General features: G+C 38.2%; 1 protein-coding gene across 1 annotated transcript in view; it reads right to left on the bottom strand.

The window, feature by feature from the left end:
* The window catches only part of DLG2 (discs large MAGUK scaffold protein 2), a 2,099,601-nt gene that overhangs the window by 615,497 nt on the left and 1,464,970 nt on the right, over positions 1-19,134 (bottom strand). The window contains 1 exon segment of the mRNA XM_019643522.1: positions 5,218-5,342. Within this exon segment, the coding sequence (XP_019499067.1) occupies positions 5,218-5,342 (125 nt within the window).

Below are 19,134 nucleotides of genomic sequence, written 5' to 3'. Positions count from 1 at the left end.
AATTTCTTGTACCTTGTATCTGTTCTTGTGTTTTGTAATTATTTGTTACATAAAATTTCTTATACCATAATATGTTTTTAAAAATGCAAAAATTCCTTTGCAATACAAAAAGCAAGTGCCTAAATGTAAACAAATAAAATTTTGAATAAGAAAATTAAAATGAAAGAGTTTTCCCCTGAAAGTTTGGGCCAAAAACGTGGGTGCGCATTACACAAGGGAGCTCATTATACACGGCAAAATACGGTAGTTTTTTATTGCTGTGTGACAAGTTACCACAAATTTAACAGCTTAAAACAACAGATATTTATTATCGCAGAGTTTTAGTGGGTCAGGAATCTGAGCTCAGCTTAGTGGGGTTCTCTACTCTGGGTCCCACAAGGCTGCCATCACCTGGACTGTGTTCCTTTTGGGAGCTTGGGAGTCCTCTTCCTAGCTTGTGTGGCTATTGGAAGATTCAGCTGTATGACTGACAGCTCCCATCATGCTAGCTGTGGACTGGGGGCTACGATGAGCTCCCACAGATGCCCTCAGATGCCCTCAGATCCTTGCCATGTGGCCCTTTCCATAGGTCTTCTCGCAACATGGTAGTTTGCCCTGTCCAGGCCAGCAAGACAATCTCTTTATCTGTAAAGTGCTCACTGGATTAGGTCAGGCCAAGACAGGATCAGGTCCCTTTTAATTAACTCAAAGTCAACTGATCAATAACATCTGTGAAATCCCTTTTGCCAAATAAAGTAATATTACCACAGGAGTAATATGCCATAACACCCACGGGTCCTGCCCACACTCAAGAGGGAGGAATTATACAAGGATGTGGGTCATTGGGGATTATTTTAGAATTCTGTCTACCATAATTGTTCCTTCCTGACTGTCATGGACTTGGAGCTCAAGTTCAACGTTCAGTTAAATGGTTAGTTCTGCAGGCTGAGTTGTATTGAGGGCCTCTGAATTTTACACAAATCCCTTATACTCACTATTATTTCATTTAATCCTTACTACAGCTTCCTGCGATATATGCTCCTATCTCCAATTTACCAGTGAGGGAACTGGAGCATAGGGAGCTTAGAAAGAGACCCAAGGTCAAATAGCTAGAAGGCAGAACTTGAAACCCAGGTCCTCTGACTCTAAATAATATGCCCTTTCTCCTACATCACTATTCTGTAGCAACCACTGAAACCTGAGCTGAGTTTGAAGCCTGACCTAATTAGAGAGAAAATTACTTCTCACCTCATCTCTGGCGGCAGTATAATTTAGAACTCAAAGATATAAACAAAAGAGCCAGACTGCCTGGGTTCAAATTCTGGCTCCAACATTGACTGGCAGTACAATCTTGTGCAATTAATCTTCCAATTTGTCTGTTTTCTTACCTGCAGAATGGGGGTAATAAAAGCCGGGGTCTCACCAAGTCATTGTACACTTGACATGAGCTCATGCTGGAGAAGTACTTGGCATTCTGAAGCACTACATTGGTCTTGGCTATGAGTATTGATCTGATTATTATATTTCCACTAATGTAGAGTGCAGATTACTACTCTCCTTGGAGCAGACCGTTACCTCACTTTTTCTGGGCTTTAGCTTATTCTGCAAATTTTAGTATTACTTGTCAAAAATATAATTTATCATGGAAAGGATACATTTTTAAAAATTTAAGAGTCTCTTAACTCACAGGAAAAGATTTGTCAAGTAAAAGAAAACTATGTTTAACCTATGGGCTGATTTTTTTTAAACGAGGGAAACATAGCAGGTTCAGTTGACTGAATTATAAACTTGAGAATAGAAACAGAACATTTCTTAGTATACATATTTTTAAGTGGGTTTTAATCCCATGTTATGACCAAGAGAAAAAGAATTGTGAACGATATGAACAGGAAACTTAGGGAAAGACACAGAGGATGAAAGGAGACTAAAAGAAAGATGGAAAGGAGGGGAGAAAAGGTAACAGGACAGCACAGAGAAAAAGAGAAAGAGAGGAAAGACTACTGAGAGGTAGAGAGGACAGGTAAGGAAAAGGGGAAAATGCTGCTAAAATTTATTGAGCACCTACTATCTGCCTGACACAGCTAGGGACTTAGGTTATCTCACTGAATCCTCAGAACTGAATGAGGTAAATGCTCCTCTCACCACTCTACAGATGAGACAATAGTGACTAAAAGAGTTCGACTTTCAAAGACCAATTATGTTTCTATACAAACATTAGAAACTGTATTTCCAGAGCTGATTGCAATGTGCTGCTCCCCTATACATAAGGACTAATGGTGAGATAAAAATTACTCCACACAGCTTGTTGACCCAGCTTCAGGGTTCCTATTACACTGAGAAAGACTCTTTGGGTGGGCGTGGGTAGTACTGCCTCTTAACACTACCTTAGAACATTAATTACTTGGGTCAAGAAATTTGGATTCTAGGTAAAGCAGAGCCCCAAATGATTTATGCCTCAGGGTAAGTCACTCTTCTGAGCCTCAGTTTCCTCATCTGTAAAATGTATTCATTGAATTAGATAAATTGCCAAATTCTAAAAAAAACCCTATATTTAATATCATGCTGCCATATTTTCAATAGACTGTTAGTTTTGAACTCTTAGATGTCCCCATGGCATTCAAGTTTATGGCAGGAAGCAGTAAGGTGAGAAATAATCTCAGCAGTAGTAGCAAGGATCTATCAAGATGAAGTGGAAACCCACTCAATAGCTGTTTTCACACAGGGAAAAGGCTGTGATGTGGATTGGGGAGTAGGTATAATGTATTTGGTTGCTCCAGTTAGGTCCACCATATAGAGTTTTTCAGGCTGTTCCCTGCACAAACATAGGAGGCGATATTCACATAAACAGTCGTAGGCCATGGTTCTGGCTTCCAGAAGCCAAAACAAAGATCAGTGGGTAGAGGTTAGAATAAAGAAAACTGTGCCTCAGAAGAAAAACAACAAATTTTGTGATATTTAGAGTTGCCCCTCAACATCGTGAAAACGTTACCTTTGGGAGTTTTTAGGCAGAGACCACATGATATAGGGCGTTCTACTAATGAATGAGAGTTTAGAGAGTACATAAGTGACAGTACAGGTTAGTTTCTGGATGTAATCAGAGCTAGCTGTGATCTTCTTAACGTCTTTAAACCTTAATTTCCTGAGTCCATATTATTATGGTCATGCTGTTGTCAGTATACAGAAGCTTCTGTGTCTGTGTTTAGCTACATTTTATACATTTTATTCACGTCTGTCTATCAATCATCTATCTATCTATCTATCTATCTATCATCTATCTATCTATCTATCTTCTACCTTAGCATGATGCCCCACATAAGATAAAAGCTCAAAAAGTGTAGGTTATCACTATGTTTATTGTCTTTACAACTACTGAATGAGGCTTGCGGCACAGCAGAACTTCCTTTTAGCTCTGCGGGCATACTATTGCCACCCATGCTCGCAGGCAAAAAATGGTGACACTTTCAGATATGCTGCTTTGCATTCTTAATTGTAGCACAAACATGCAACATAAAGTCCATTCTCATCTCAAGCATAAAGCCAGAATTTGGCTAAGAAATGGAAGTTGTTCTGCTTCTAGGCAGAGAGTGGTAAGAAATAATGATTGTGGCCCATCAATTTCTGAATTATCCTCTAACAGCTCTTTCTAAACTTTGAAAAATGGGGCTCTCTAGCGCCCAGCATTAGCAATCCCAGTTCCTCACCATGGCTTGTAGAATCACACAGCATCTATTTCAAGTCATTCATTGTGTAGCATGGCTATTTCGTCACTCAGAAATTAATTTCATCAACTCAGCTTCAAATTCTATTGTCAAAATACATGTGTTTGATGTATTATAGAATTGTACACTTGAAACCTGTGTAACTTTACTAACCATTGGCACCCCACTAAATTGAATTCCAAAAAAAAGGAAAAGCATGTGTTTTCTGAGGGAGTGTCACTCTTTTTTTTTTCCTGTTGATAGATGCAGATGTACCTGAAAAAAAAAAATTGGGATTCTCCTCCACAAGCGGCAAAGATGCAGCTGTCAAAAGCAATCACCGCATCAGAACAATTGGGTAGGGAACAAAAGTGTCCTTGGCTGCTTTATACGAGACACAGTAAACTAGCTTATTCGTGAATAATGAAAACACAACTGAGGAAAGGCTATAAAGCTTACATTTTGACTGCTTAGGTCATAGTCCTCACTGTGGCTCATGCAAGCTATTCTTACCTACAGGCCTTTGTGCTACCCCTACGCCCCCTACTCATTAATTTACACCCCTCCTTTCTCTTATCATTCCATTCATTCATCATTCATTCATTCAAAAACTCATTCATTCATTCGGCAAGAATTTATTGATCCACTTTTATATAGAACTGCTTGCTCTGGAAGGATTTACAATTTAATAGGGGTGCTAAAATAACATGAGGATATGTTTTTGTCCCCAGGGAAATCTCTCCTAATTGTTCCAATCTGCAAGGTCTTTTAGCTACTGTTTTGATCTCTGATAGAATTTTTATCTTATTTACTAATTGTCCCATTTAGGTGACTCTTAATTCCCCTCAAAATCTTTAGTTCTTTAAATAGGGGCACCCTGGCTCACGCACCTACTCCTCTAGCCTGAGCAGTACCTGGCTGCACCCCAGCCAGCTCCTTAATCTTGCCTGGTGGTCTTCATCCAAGTCAAGTTTGTCTTCCTCTTTGTTAGGACAACTTGTTCTTTCCCCCTCAGGGTTCTCACTCAGACTTGTGGGGTGAGTGAAATCTTTATTATTTTTTAAGACCCAGAATGGAATCTTCCTATGGAATAGTTTTTTAGGTGCTGTCCAAAGTCCTGTATAAAGCTGTTATAAATGGTTGCTGAATCTATAAAAACCCAGTGTCTATAATATCGTATCATTTGCTAATATTACTTAAAATACATCATTTTCTCTGCATTTTATTATTTGCTCATCAGCTCATAGGATTCTTCTTTCTAATCAGATTGAAGGCTCCATGGAACAAAAAGTATATCCACATCCCCTCCTCACAGTCCCTGGCCCATTGTCAAATATTGTAACTGTCAATAAACATGAACACTATTTGAAACTCAATCAATAATAAGAGATCTGTAAAGTCATTACAGAAACCTTGCTATCACAGACTTTTCTTTCAAGTGCAGAACTTTTGTAGAAGTAGCATTCTCCAAAGGTACAAACGTGTCTCACTGATGTGGCAGATTTACTTTCCAAATAATTCTAACATTTCAGATCTTTACCTGAGTCTGCCATCCTCTGCTGCAGCACCTCCTGGTATAATCTTCGTAATAAATATGCCCGGGTCATCTCCAATATGGGGATTATCTGTCCCTCCAGCAATACTGAATCCCAGGCCAGAATTCCCCTGTAGAAACAATAAATAGACATTAAATGATGTGGCTGTCATCTAAGCCTAGTTCCCTTTGCGTTATCATCTTACTACTCAAATGGAAATCAGGTGATAACAGTCGGTATGCAAAGCTATAAAGTGCACTGTCAGCAGGCAAAGGAAGGTCAGGAAAAACATTCAAGTTTGTCCCTGCATTGCAAGAATTCAAGAGGCCTTAAATTTTGGCTTATTCAAAGGGCCTTATATTTTTGCTTTTAAGAAATGCTACCTTTATACAGCAATTAAAATGATCATTACAAAGTAGGAAGTAAAAGCTTAGAAATTGTGTAATATGAAAAAGCACAAAAAATCATTAGTGTCAATTATAAAAAAATATACATACATATAAACAAATGGAAGGAAGCAAGTAACAAAATATTTGATTTGGCTAGAGTAGTGAAATTTGGGTGTTTTCATTTTATTTTCAATATTGTTGTTCAAATATTGTTTATTCATCACATAAATGTGTTCCTGTATAACAAGGAAATTTGACTTCAGATGTCAGGGCCCCTTCTAGAGTCATAATACATCTAAGATGTTTTCCCAAAATAAACACATTTTAATTTACAGTAGATATAGGAACAAATGCATTACTGCTGCAGCATGTAAGTCTAAGTAGTTTATATTCTAATAAAGCTTTCACAATTATTCTTGCAGATAATAGTAATTGACATCTAATGTACATCTAACTTTTTGAAATTTGTATGTAAGACAATTAAGTCTCCCCAAAATTCACAAACCATCTTTCTTAACATATCCCTTATTTACATATTCTCTTAATCTCTACCTCCACAGCTACATTATATTTCCATATTATGTTCCGATTTCCTTTTCTAATTTGCATTATATTTTAAGTTGTTTCCATATAGCTAGCTAGTCTTTATAATTACCCATTTTTAAATAACTAAATAATATTTTATCAAGGTCATATATCATCCTTTATTTAAACAGTCCCCTGTCGCTGGATATTTAATTTCTCTATATACTCTTATGACACATATAGCTTACTGAATTTATAATCACTTGATTAAGTTCTGCTCTTGGGTAAAAAAAGATGATGGCTAAGAACTTAATAGTTAATGCAGAAAAAATAATTAGGGCACTCAGTCAAAAAAGTTCAATGTTAAAATAAGGTCAGCCTATCACTTGACAGTTATAATACCGCAGATGTCAAGGTAATGTTTGGCAATTTTTATGGATTGAAGTAATAATACTCTAAATTCCAGAGGGTTGTTTTCACAATTGTACATTTAAGTTGAAAAGTTAAATCATTCAACCACAGCAACCAAAAGCCCATGTCTTCATACTTCTAACGTCTCTCAAATTGTTTGTTCTTTGAAAATTTCCAGTGTTCATCGATCAGAGCTATTGCTTAGTAGCAGTCATGTAATCATGAATTTAATATTTATTAAACAGCAGCTCTGTGCCTAGCTCTAGACTAAGCCCTGGAGCTACAGCAGTGAATATGTCAACTTATGAGGCCGATGAAGGGGAAGTCCAGGCTGCAGGAGTAGCTAACAGGAGCACCAAACACAGGGACCTTCAGGAGGACAGCAGTTTGTTATTTTCAAGGGGATCAGGGTGAGAGTTGGAGAGGGGGAGAGAATGTTCCAGGCAGAGGGAAGAATTTATGTGAAACCGCTGAGGTGAGATAGGATATGCCAGGTCCAAGAAACAGACAATAAGGCTGGAATGAAGAAAGCAAGGGAAAACAGACGAGTCTCAATCATGAGGTTCTTCAGAGCAGTGTGTATAATCCATTTTTAGTTTGAAGCACCTATTGCCACCTGACAACTGCATCAGTATGGGATGAGTATCTCCTATGCGATTGTCTTGAAGCTAAAGCTAGAGATGAAGCCCAGGTGATTTCCACCTTCACAGAATTGAAGACAGAATAGAAAAGGCAGTGAGAGTCTTATATCTGGAGATTAGTACATTTTAAATGTATAACCTCATTTACACTGACAGGTAGATAGCCACCAAGATAGCATGTATGGGCCCAGCACGCTTCCGCTGCGCAACTCTGCTAACCAAGATAGCATTTTGGTGACTGACTTATGAGGTGGTTTCTTTAAGATCTCTAGGGATTTGGGGCGGAAAGGATGGGAAAATGAGTATCTTCAGTGTAATTTGGGTCTAGCTCCAAGTACATCAACTGGAGCATACTGGTCTTACTCGAGTTTGCACTTCAGGGATAATACTTTCTTGATTAAGGGGTATAGGGAAGGAGGAAAACATGGACTGGGAGATACTCAAATGCTTTCTCCTGACTATCAATATTTTTTGAGAGAGCACCTAAAACTTTGTCATTTGACAGAGATATTCATGATCTAAAGCTTAACCTATTTTCTTTATTTCCAGGTTTTTACTTTCACCCCCAGAAACACTGACCTGAACCCCTGGCCCTTTCCTGCATAATCCAGGCTGTAACTTGTCTCTTGGCCTTTGTTTATGCTGTTTTCTCTCCCAGAAACTTCCCATCTTCCACTTGACTGGCCCATTTCTTCCCATTTTCTAAGATGGGGCTCAGATGGCATCTGTTCCAGGAAATACTAAATTATGACTCCAATCCCCTTCTCTAAGTCACTCCTCTTTTGAGTTTTTGTAGATTTATATGCTTGGCTATGTCATACACTGTGTTCTTTTGAAGTTATATGTTTTTGAATCTATCTTTCCTTCAAACTGAACCTGCAGAAGGCAGGAACTATGTTCATCTTTTTTTTTGGTGCCTTTCTTGGTGCCTTGTTCACTAAATATTCGATGAACGAATGAACAGACAAGCAAACTTCCTGAGAATATTCAAGCTCTAAAGGGAAGACTCCGAAAGGACACAATAAAAGTCCACAATGTGTTAGAGGATTAAATATAGAGGGAAACACTATTTTGTTTTGTGTGGCTAGAAGAATAAATGGAAAGCTTAGGTATTCAAATTGTGGCTCAGGTGAAGGATGCATGATGAGACAGGGCTGACCCAAGTGGAGCCAGGCTGTTTTGGGAGGGAGGGTCCTTCCCTCAATGGGCAGCTGGCTAGTCACTGGACATAAGGGACCCAAGCATCTATTGAGAGGTTACACTGGATGAATTTAAAGGATTCTTTTGATTCTCTGACTAGGTTTGTAGGAAACCTGCTTTTGCCAACAGAGAAAAAGGAATGCTTTAGGAACCTTTACAAAGGGAAGTAGATTCCTGTTGAAGTTTGAAAACATTCTGTGAATCAACAGATCTTTGAAATACTGGCTTTGATGACAATGTAGCAACATTTAACTACTGTTTTTAGAATTGTTGCAGAATATAGTCACTCTGGCATTTACTAATACACATTCCCCTGCCCTTGAATCTACTCTGAAGAGGAGAATAAATGGATCAAGGAGTCCACAATGAAAAGAGGTAGGTAGAGATAGAGTGTAACTGGACCTGTGTTTCCGGTCCCAAGGATTCCCAAAAGCTTTTGTGTTTCAATTCTAATCAGCCTGTCAGCTGGGCCTGGCCAGTCACCATGGTTCTTTAGAAGAGGTTCATCTGAATTCAGCTAAGGAAATTATTTAAAGTGCTTTCCCAAATCCCTTATTATTCTCTCCCAGCCTTCCCTTTCAGGTCTTTGCTACCAGCCAGCAGCATTCAGTAGAGAGAGGGACAGATAAAAAGCTGCAGTGAAATTACTGCCTGCTGTTCCCCATGACTGAATCACTCCAGTCCCCTGACAATCATTCCAGAGCCAGCCAGCTGCAGGGCCAGACCCCTGAACCTCTCTTCTCTGAACAGCAATCTCTTGATGTGAATAGGCAGACCCCTGGCTGACACCCTTACATCCTGAAAATTGTGACTAATTAACCAAATGTTGACACTTAATGTAGTCGATGGAAACTGTGAGGTACCACGCTGGTGAGGGCAGCCTTGTACTCAGTTCTGGGTGGACTGCTGTTCCCTTGTAGCTGGGCAGATTCCATGACTGATGAATGTAGCTGGCATAGGCCATTCTTTCTCCTAGTTCCCAGCCCTCCACATTTGCTGACTTTCACCCAAGAACGCAAGTCCATTGCCTAGCCAAATGGCACTTCCTTTTCCATGCAGCACACTCCACCTCTCTCAGAAAAAGAACCAGCAAAAAAGAAAGACAGTTTGCTATTTAATTGGTGCAAATATAAATACAATTATCCTCCGAAAAGTTCCTCTTTCATTAAAAGTTTGCTCACCAAACGAAAATTATCCCCAAGATGAGTTATAACAAAAAAGAGAATGAAGTTATATTACAATCATATGCATTTGTAGAAGGTTCTGTTGACAAAGAATTTCTTTGATTTTTAGAAGCTAAGTTACTCATTTAAAATATTGTTTAATGTATCATTTCTAGAAATTTATCCTAAAGAAATAATTAGAGATGTGTGTAAAGATTTGTGTCCAAAGCCTTGTTGCAGTATTATGTTCCTAATATTAAAAACAAAACAAACAAAAAAACAACTTACAATTAAAAACAGTTCTCAGCCTAGAAATAAGCGATGACCATTTTTACTTAATTACAACTTTTAGGAGTTGCATTTAGAATGTCCCATAGTTTCCTATATTAAGTTGTCTTTTTTTGGAAGCTGCTGAGTAGAGGAGCCATCAGGAGATCTGCATTTGGGGATTGGTAACTGTAGGTTTGGTAGGATCATAGGATTAGTAACGTGTAGGAGAGTGCTGTAAGGGGATGGGAGATAAAGGAGATGACCAGTTTCTACAAACAGGTAGAAATACAATGCCAGATTAGCGTGTGCCACATAACTCATAAGAAGTAAAGGGTGATACAGTACAGGTAGAACACTGCTTTTGTGAAAGACTTTTATTCTTAGGGGAGACATGTGATAGTGTCTGATGAGGAGGAGGCAGAGCAGAGGAAAGATTTTAGAAGATGGCGGGGAGGGAACTCAAGCATGTCTATGGGCTAAAGGGAAGAAGCCCTTAGAGAGGAAGACTGAAGGTACAGAAGAGATGGCGAGTACATGGGAAGCCAAATCCTGAAGAAAGAGGAGTGAGAATAGTGCCTCGAGTTCAGATTCTTTGAGTCCTACCATAGATACTGGTTAAATATACAACATGTGGTAGGTACAGCCACATCAAGGAATACAATTGCAATATGAGATGAAAAGATCTTTACAATACAGCTCTAGGTAAGAAAGTAGAATACAATAGAGGGTTTAAATTTTAATCACTTTGTAGTATATATGCATAGAAAAAAAATGGAAGTATGTGTCCACCAATATGTTATATAGTGGTTCTCAATGGATATCAGAATTACAGATCTTTTTGCTTTTGTCATCTTGAGTCATCTTTAATTTTTCCTTAGAAATATATCTTACTATAAACACATACACAGGCATGATACTTGTAAAACTGATCTAACAACAACAACAACAAAAAGTTTGTTTTGGGAGAGCGTACCTCCAGCCTTGGGTAAGGAGAGAAATATTCTTCTATCTGAGATACGAATGACCAAGTTCCTATAGATCACGTGTTGTTTCAAGGTGGAAAAAGTTATAGGGTCATTCAAAGGTCGAGGAGAAAAAAGCTGAAGGAGTTCTTGACTGATAACACATATTTGCTTTCTACATTTAGATGTCAGGACATCAGAAGGAAACGTCTAGAATAAATTTGGAGACTTAAGTAAAGCAGTAAAGGGTTGGGTGAGGCAGAGAAACATGTTGAGATCAGTAAGGTGGGACATCATCAGCGTGATTATGGGATTTTTCTCCCAGAGTGCTTAGTAATCTTTAGTGAAAAGGGAAGGTTTGGTTGTTCTAGGGCTGAGGTTAAAAAGTCAAATGGGGTTGATTTTCAACAGAATGAATTACATAAATCAGAAAACTAAGGAAGAAAGGGAAGCAAGGAGGATGCTCAAAGGGTGGAAAAATAGAAGTAGGTAGAAAGATGGAGACCATAACAAGATTAAAGTATAGATTTATGGGGATCTGGGGATGAAGAAGGGGCAGCAGGCTGTGGAGACTGTGGGATTTCAGGGTTCACAATTTCAGAGATGAAAAAGCACTCGCTGATAGGCATGAGAGTGTGATAAAAGTCATGTGGATGTATTAAAGTGATGATCAAGTCATAATACTTTGTGGTTAAGACTGATGTTTCCTTGGAAGATAGAAGGAGACAGAAAAGATGGAGAAGGAGAACAAACAGCCAGAAATGTTCAGTGAAAGTGAAGAAAGACCCAGAGTAGAGATGAGATGTGGGTAGGATGTACGGTAGTGTTGCAGTTAAGAGAGTTCCAGGTAGAGGAACAAGTAGTGCCAAGCCCTTAAAAGAAGAAAGTGCTTGACATGTTCAAGAACTAAAATGAGAGCAGAATAGCTACAGAGTGACAAGGGGAGGTTAGAGAGAGTACCAGGGTTCAGGCACTGGGGGTAAGTAACAAACTGTAAGGTTTTGGGGTCATGAATATTCAAGCAAGGAAGTAAAATAACCCGATTTTATGTTTAAGATTACACTTGTTGCTGTTTAAAACTTATTGGAGAGAGCCAAGCGGGGAAACAGGGAAACCAGTTGCAGTAGTCCAGGTCAGAAATTGATGGCAGCTGGTGGGCTGGTGGCAGTCGGGGTGGCAAAAGTTGAGACATGATTTGGAGGTAGAATCGACAGAACCTACTTGTGGTTGGAATGTGTGAAGGAAAGAAAAATCAAAGATGATGCACAGCTGGACAGGGCAGCCATATATGAGATGGAGAAGACTGTGAGGGGGTTAAGGAAACCAGTTTGGGAGAAGTACATCAGGAATTCAGTTTGGATTCTCTTAAGTCTGAGAGATCTGTTGATGTCAGTAGAGTGGCAGAAAACTGAATGAGATCTTGAGAAAGAACACTGATAATAGTTAACACCCATTGAGTGCTTCCTATGTGACAGGCTCTGTGCTAGACCTTATAACTCCCTCCTTAAAAATAGTTAAGATACTGGTAAGAAAATAGGTGGGTAATTGCAGAAATATATGCCAGACAGTTATTTTATTTTATTTTTTTTAGCTGAGCCATCCTGCTACCTATTGGCAGCTCAGCTTGAGCCGGGAATAGAACCGATGACCCTGTTGCTCAGAGCTCACACTCTTGAGCAAGCTCTTAACCAGCTGAGACACTCGGCTGGCCCTTGGCAGTTATTTCTTTTAATCCTTACAACAACTCTTTGAGGGTATGAGTTCAGACAATTAAGTTAGCAAACTTTCCACTATGCGCTTACATGGTGGAAAGTTTGCAAATTGAATTGTCTTATTTTCGTATATGTGAACATTTTATGAATGCCATACCTAGGAGTATGGCTTCCCTGGAGAAACTAGGTTTTCTTAATAAGGAATGACTTGATAAATGTGATGTTTTATCGTGATTAATTCAAGGACAGTGTGCAGGCTGAATTGAGACTAGGATGAGTGGATCAAGTCTAAAAGCAAGAAGAGTAATTTGGGATCCAATATAATATTTGAGCTATAAATTCTTAAGATCAGGTTTTTGTTTTTGTTTTTAACTGAGCCATGCTGCCTCCTGTTGGCAGCTCAGCGGCAGCTCAGCTCAGGCCAGGACTCGAACTACTGTTGCTTAGAGCTTGCACTCTTGAGCAAGCTCTTAACCAGCTGAGCCACTCAGCCAGCCCTTAAAATCAGATTTAGAATGTTGTCAATGACATGCCAACTATACAATTTCCCTTGCAATAGTATTTAACTGAAATGTCATTAGACGTTAATATATACTTGTCATCAGCTCCCAACATAGTCTCAACTCCTTGATCATTTTTCCAATGTAAGTTGGTAACAACAGAGTCTCTCATTTGTAACCCCAGTAAGCCTTCTCTTTACAAGGACATCTCAGCTTGTGTTCTCTCAAAACTTCTGGCATATGAAGGATTAAAATAGCTATCTGTTTAGTATAGTTTGGGCAGATAAGTAAGAATGGGGACGTTCATGAATCCGTCAGTTACCACATCAAGAAGCCTGGCATCCCTGACTCCTGCATGCTCATCAGTCTTTATATTTTATTAAACATCATGTCTTGTTGATTCTACCCATAACATATCCCTCACATCCATCCAGCTCTCCTTAACTTATTATCACTGCCCCAGCATAGAACTTCATTAGTTTCCCTCATTGTTCTTCTGGCATCTAGGCCTCACTCACTTTATCCTCATGGTGGAGTGAGCTCAAAATAATGGATCTCAAACTCAAACGCTATGAAGGCAGACACGATATATAGAAGGGTGGTGTTCCCAGGAGAGCATAAGTGTGGCTAAATGGCAACTAGTCTTTATACTGGGCATAAAAAGGGGAGGAGTGAGGATGGAGTATATATCTCATCTAAAGGGAAGAGGTGCTATTCAGCTCTTCTAGACAGTGGACACTCTAGAATGGGAGCCTGATGTTGAGAGATTGGTTTCTTTCTCCTCTGAGGGAAGTTAGGAATCAAACTTTCTTAAGTAAAATATCAATTTTTAAATGTTGGAAATTATATATGCTTTTAGTCAATTATGCTCCCTGTAGTTGGCAGTGCATGAGGTACATTCCATGGATGTCACACAGATCAACGTTGTAAGGACTAAAGAAAATATATTTGCAATCCAGAGATACGATCTAAGGGTCACCATTTTGTAAACTGCTCACTATTCAACTAACTTGTACTTTCTTCTGTGTGGCCTTATATGCCCCTGGGTAGCACAGAAAGAAAAGTTCGTGACCCAGACTAGGTGACCACTTTCCCCTTCACTTTTCTCTATATTACTTGGTGCCTGGTTCACAAGTTTATTATTGCACAAGCACATTGTATTGCACTTGTGCAGATGCTTATCTCCCTTATTCTCCTGTGAGCATCAATCCAAAACATTAAAACTGAGTTACTCACTTTCTAAGCCAGAATCATGTAGCACCTATACATGAGAAGAACTGAATAAACTCTTGAACAAACTGAACAGAACGGCTTCCTCTGCCTGGCATGCTTCTTCTCTTGTCAAATATTCCTATTCAAACATCAATATTCATCTCAAATGCTACCTGTGATATTTCTTCCAGCTGCTTCAGGCAGATGTGATTGCTCTTTCCTCCATGATTCCATACCACTACATGCATAATGTGTCGAAGACCACAAAGTTATTTGTATGAGTGTCTCTCTTCCTCTAGATTCTTAGCATTTGGAGGGCAGGGACCACACTATATTTGCAACTGTATTTCTAGCTCTCAGTCTGATTCCTGATAACAGCGAAGGCTTAGTAAATGTTTGCTGGATTAAACTAAACTGAACAATACTTGAAACAATTTGTATGAATGAGCTAACAAGGAAGGGTAAATGAAGGAGGCTATGAGACGTTATTTGGTTTTCATGTCAGAGAGACTGAATTACCTAATTAATCCTGCATTTATTTATTTGAATATTTACTATGTACTCAAAATTATGTCAAATTCTGTGAACAAAAGGAAATAAAAGGGGCTGGCCAAGTGGCTCAGTTGGTTAAGAGCTTGCTTAAGAGTGTGACCTCTGAGCAACAGTGCTGCTGGTTCAATTCCCACATGGGCCAGTGAGCTGCACCCAAGCTGAGCTGCAGCTGAGCTGCCAACAGGTGGCAGGATGGCTCAGCTGGTGACAGCATGTGCTCTTAACAACAAGGCTGCCAGTTCAACTCCCGCATGGGATGGTGGCTACTCCCACCTGCAACTAAGATTGAACACAGCACCTTGAGCTGAGCAGCTGAGCCCTACACAACTAAGATTGAAGGACAACAACTTGGCTGTTCCCCTTCCCCGATTCCCCAACACTGTTCCCTTCCCCCAATTCCCCAATAAAATCTTAAAATAAAATAATATAAACACAAATGATATGAAACCATTTCTATTTAAAAAAACAAAAATAAAAATAAAAAGTCATTTCTGTCAAGGAGCTGATAGTTTATTTGGGTAGATGCGCTATATACACAGGAATAATGTGGGTATGGCATGATATTTCAAATTTATCTTTGGCTCTTCTTCTCCCTGGGTCCTCTCATCCATCATTTGCCAAGTTCTGTTGATTCTATCTCTTGGGTACCTCTTGTTTTTGTATCTTTATTTCTATCCCCACCGCCTCTGTCCTAACTGATTTCCTCATTTCCTATTGCCCAGGATATTGCAAAATCCCAACATCTGAGAATGATCATTTCATAGATCATTTCTTTTGATTCATTGTGTTTCAAAAGTATAATTTTCCCATTTCTCTCAAATCAGCAATTTAGATCGTCTTCTTTTTTCTATTTCAAATCTTGAAAACCATAAACTGTTGAACAAAACAATCTGATTCTTTTCACTCTTTACTGAACCATGAGGAATTTTTTTTTTAAAGGCTGATTCCTAGACTTTTTTTTTTTTTTTAAATTTCTGGCAGTGTACATTTCTTCTTCCCTTCTCCCATTTCTTGGCAGTACTATAGGTGCTCACTTGCTACAACCATAAACTTATATCCCTTAAAAATAACTCTCCTTTGAAATGGTAACTTGGAAATAACCAGTTGTGACTCTGACATACAAGCTGTCAACCCATATGCCTACCTCTACCAGTCTTGACTGGGCCAAGGGGGATTGGAAATGGGAACTTGCTATCTGCTATAAGATGCCACTCTCTTCAAATGGATTAAGAAAGCAAGAAAGCAAGCTCTGGAATTATTTCTACTGTGTTTATTTTTTTATTTTTGGGGGGGGGTTTGTCATTTTTTTCTTTTAATTATTAGTTTCAGGTGTACAGAACAATGCAATAGTTAAGATCCTAGCTCTCCCATGTCTTGGTTTGTGAACTGAATAATTCTTTCAAGTTCTATGAACGCTAGTTTCTTTGCATATAAAAAAGGAAATAATAATAGCTTTAGGTTTAGTTATCAACTAGTAGTACTCAAAAACATTTATATAATAATAAGATGTTATTTGTCTTTTTCACTGTGTTTACATTTGCATGAATGGTAAAAAAGTAATATTGAGTAAAACTTTTCCTTAGCATAAATCACGGCAGTGGTACCAAATTGTACTAGTAATCACTGAATTCTTCAGTAAACATACATTCACAACGAAAAAAAGTCAGTTTCACTTAAGAATATCTTTATGAGTAGTAAAAATTATGAATTTCATAAAATCTTGAACTTTGAGTCCATAATGTTATAATATTCTGTGTGATGAAATGAGAGGAATGAATAAAGCACTTCCATATACTGCATTTGTTTTATCAAGAAAAAATATTTGGGCAATCTTTGAGTTGCAAGTTAAACTAACCACCACATTTTCATTTAATACCATTTTTACTTGAAAGAATGAGTGACATACAACTATGATTATTCAGTCTTGAGTGTGTGGCAACCTGAAAATTAATGAGTGAGCCTGTTTCTTCAAGAAAACAACTGATGGTAATTTTTGAAAATTGTAAAATTTGAGTTTTCAAGCCAACATTAAAAATGTGGACACCTTAAATCTGCCACCATGTACACAACAGTTTCCTAAGCCTTAAAGGCTCTCTTGATGGGATGGCTGGTAATATTGACAAATAGGAATTTTTGATGTCAACATTTGGATGATCTGTATAACTCAGTGAACCAATATTTTCCAATGAATCAATACATATTACAAGCCCATGCATGAGTAAAAGGTTCATTTACAGTGTAAGATAAATGAATGAATTTTAGTGTAATATAGTACGGAAAGTTTGTTGATATGGTTTCAGATTCCACAACACAACTCATCTTTAAATAACGACAACTTGTCAAGTTTTAGTATAACATCAGAGTAGAATAGCCACAATTACCTGAAAAGGTTATGAAAACATTTTGCCTTTTTCCATTCATATATCTGTGAAGGAGCTACATTTTCTTCATTCACTATGACTAAAACAACATGTACAACAGATTAAACACAGATGAAAAGAATGCAGATGTATATTAATCTAGACATAGGAGAGATTTGAAAAATATAAAACAAGGACAGTTTTCTTGTTAACTTTTTTGTTTTGAAAAATAGAGATATTCCTAATAAAAAAGTTACTATGTTAACATGTAATAATTTTATTATTGTTATTTATAAATTAATAAACATTTTAACTTCTCTGTTTTATTTCCAATAAAGCACATTTAAACTTTTTTTTTTTAATTGGGGAACAGTGTTTGTTTTCAGGACCCATCAGCTCCAAGTCAAGTAGTTGTTTCAATCTAGTTGTGGAGGGTGCAGTTCAGTGGCCCATGCGGAGTATAATACATATTGATAGATATAATGCATATAAATAATACAGCGTTCTTCATTAATTTTGAGTAAAAAGGGGTCCTGAGACTAAAATGTTTAAGAACTGCTTTTGTAAACAATCTATAAGACAATTCTCATAAAGCACTTAACACGGTACACTATAAGGGCTCAATAAATGTGGATAAGCCTATTACACACCAAGTGCTCAGTAAGTGTTAGCGAGTATTATAACTTTTTTAAACCACACTTGATTCTCATCCATTTGTCACAGTTTGAAAGAGAACCTAAGGAGCTGAGGCAGCAGAGTGCTTGAGGAAGAGAGGAAAGACGTAGGTCCATCATAGTTTAATATTTATCAGAGTAATAATGTTCTTCACTGTCTCAGAACCTAATATAAAGGATCAACTGCTGAAGTGAAAAGATAGTCAACATGACGTGTTTTTCAGCAGCTACACTGAGAATTTGAAAGCATGCACAGGCTACATGTTTGAAAACTGGAATCCAAGCTCCCCCATGCCTAGTATGACTTCACATTCTTACACCAAGCAAATCATTAGTCAAAGACTTCTTAACGCTATGCTGAGTCTATAGTAAACATTTTTATTCCGCTTGACATATACATGGACCATTGGCAGTGGTAAAGATTTCAAAGCCCTTTTTAATTTTATTTTTAAGGCAATGCGATTTGCAGAGTGTATCCTTTACTAAACAAACAAAACAAAACAAAAAACAAGAAAAACATCGTGTATAATTATTATAGCTATGTTGAGATCAACGTTTCTTTGGGTTAGGAGCCTAAATTCCCATCAGTCCACACTGTCACTGGTCTCCAAGTCTGTTCATTAATATTCAAACAACTCTAATTTCAAACAACCCTAGTGCTGCCCATAAAACCTAGCCCAGGAAACAAATATTTTCTGTGAGCAAATGGACTCCACGTCCCCTCCAGGTATATGTTGGGGGAGGGAGGTGGAGGTAGGGAAAGGCAGGCTGCATGTACCCCATTCCCCTTGAAGTGCCTTTGCTTTCTTTGCAACCCTAAGGATTTGAGTTAATATCTAAATCCTATAGCTTTAGTAGGGGGCAAAATAATTTTTGGTCATGAATACCTGTTTCCTTTTTGAGTTCCTCTTTTACTCTATTTTACAATAGAGGTTCAAGGTCAAGTTTATTTCTGCCTTAGGGGCTTTATGCTTGCTTTTATATTTACCTACAGGATTTTTATACCTTTGTTATTCTTCAAAGGTCAGCTGAAGTGTTACCATCTCAAAGGAGTCTGCCCTGACCATCATAAACTCCTCTCTCCACCACTACTCTATATCACCCCCCCATTTATCCACCTGTTATTTTCTTCATAACACTTATCATCATCTGAACTTATTTTATTTGCTTATTTATTTACTGTCTGACTCTCACTACAGTGTAAACCCCAGAAGGCAGAGGCTCTTCTGTCGTGTTCATCACTATGCTGTATTCTCAGTTCCTAGAACAGTGCCAGGCACTTACCTAAGCATTCAAGAAATATATGTTAAACCATCAATAAACCAAAAAGGCAACCAACCAAATGGGAGCA

Source organism: Hipposideros armiger, unplaced genomic scaffold, assembly GCF_001890085.2.
Source record: "Hipposideros armiger isolate ML-2016 unplaced genomic scaffold, ASM189008v1 scaffold_79, whole genome shotgun sequence".
In the NCBI taxonomy this organism is placed as follows: domain Eukaryota; kingdom Metazoa; phylum Chordata; class Mammalia; order Chiroptera; family Hipposideridae; genus Hipposideros; species Hipposideros armiger.
This window is presented reverse-complemented; position numbering and strand designations above follow the sequence as displayed.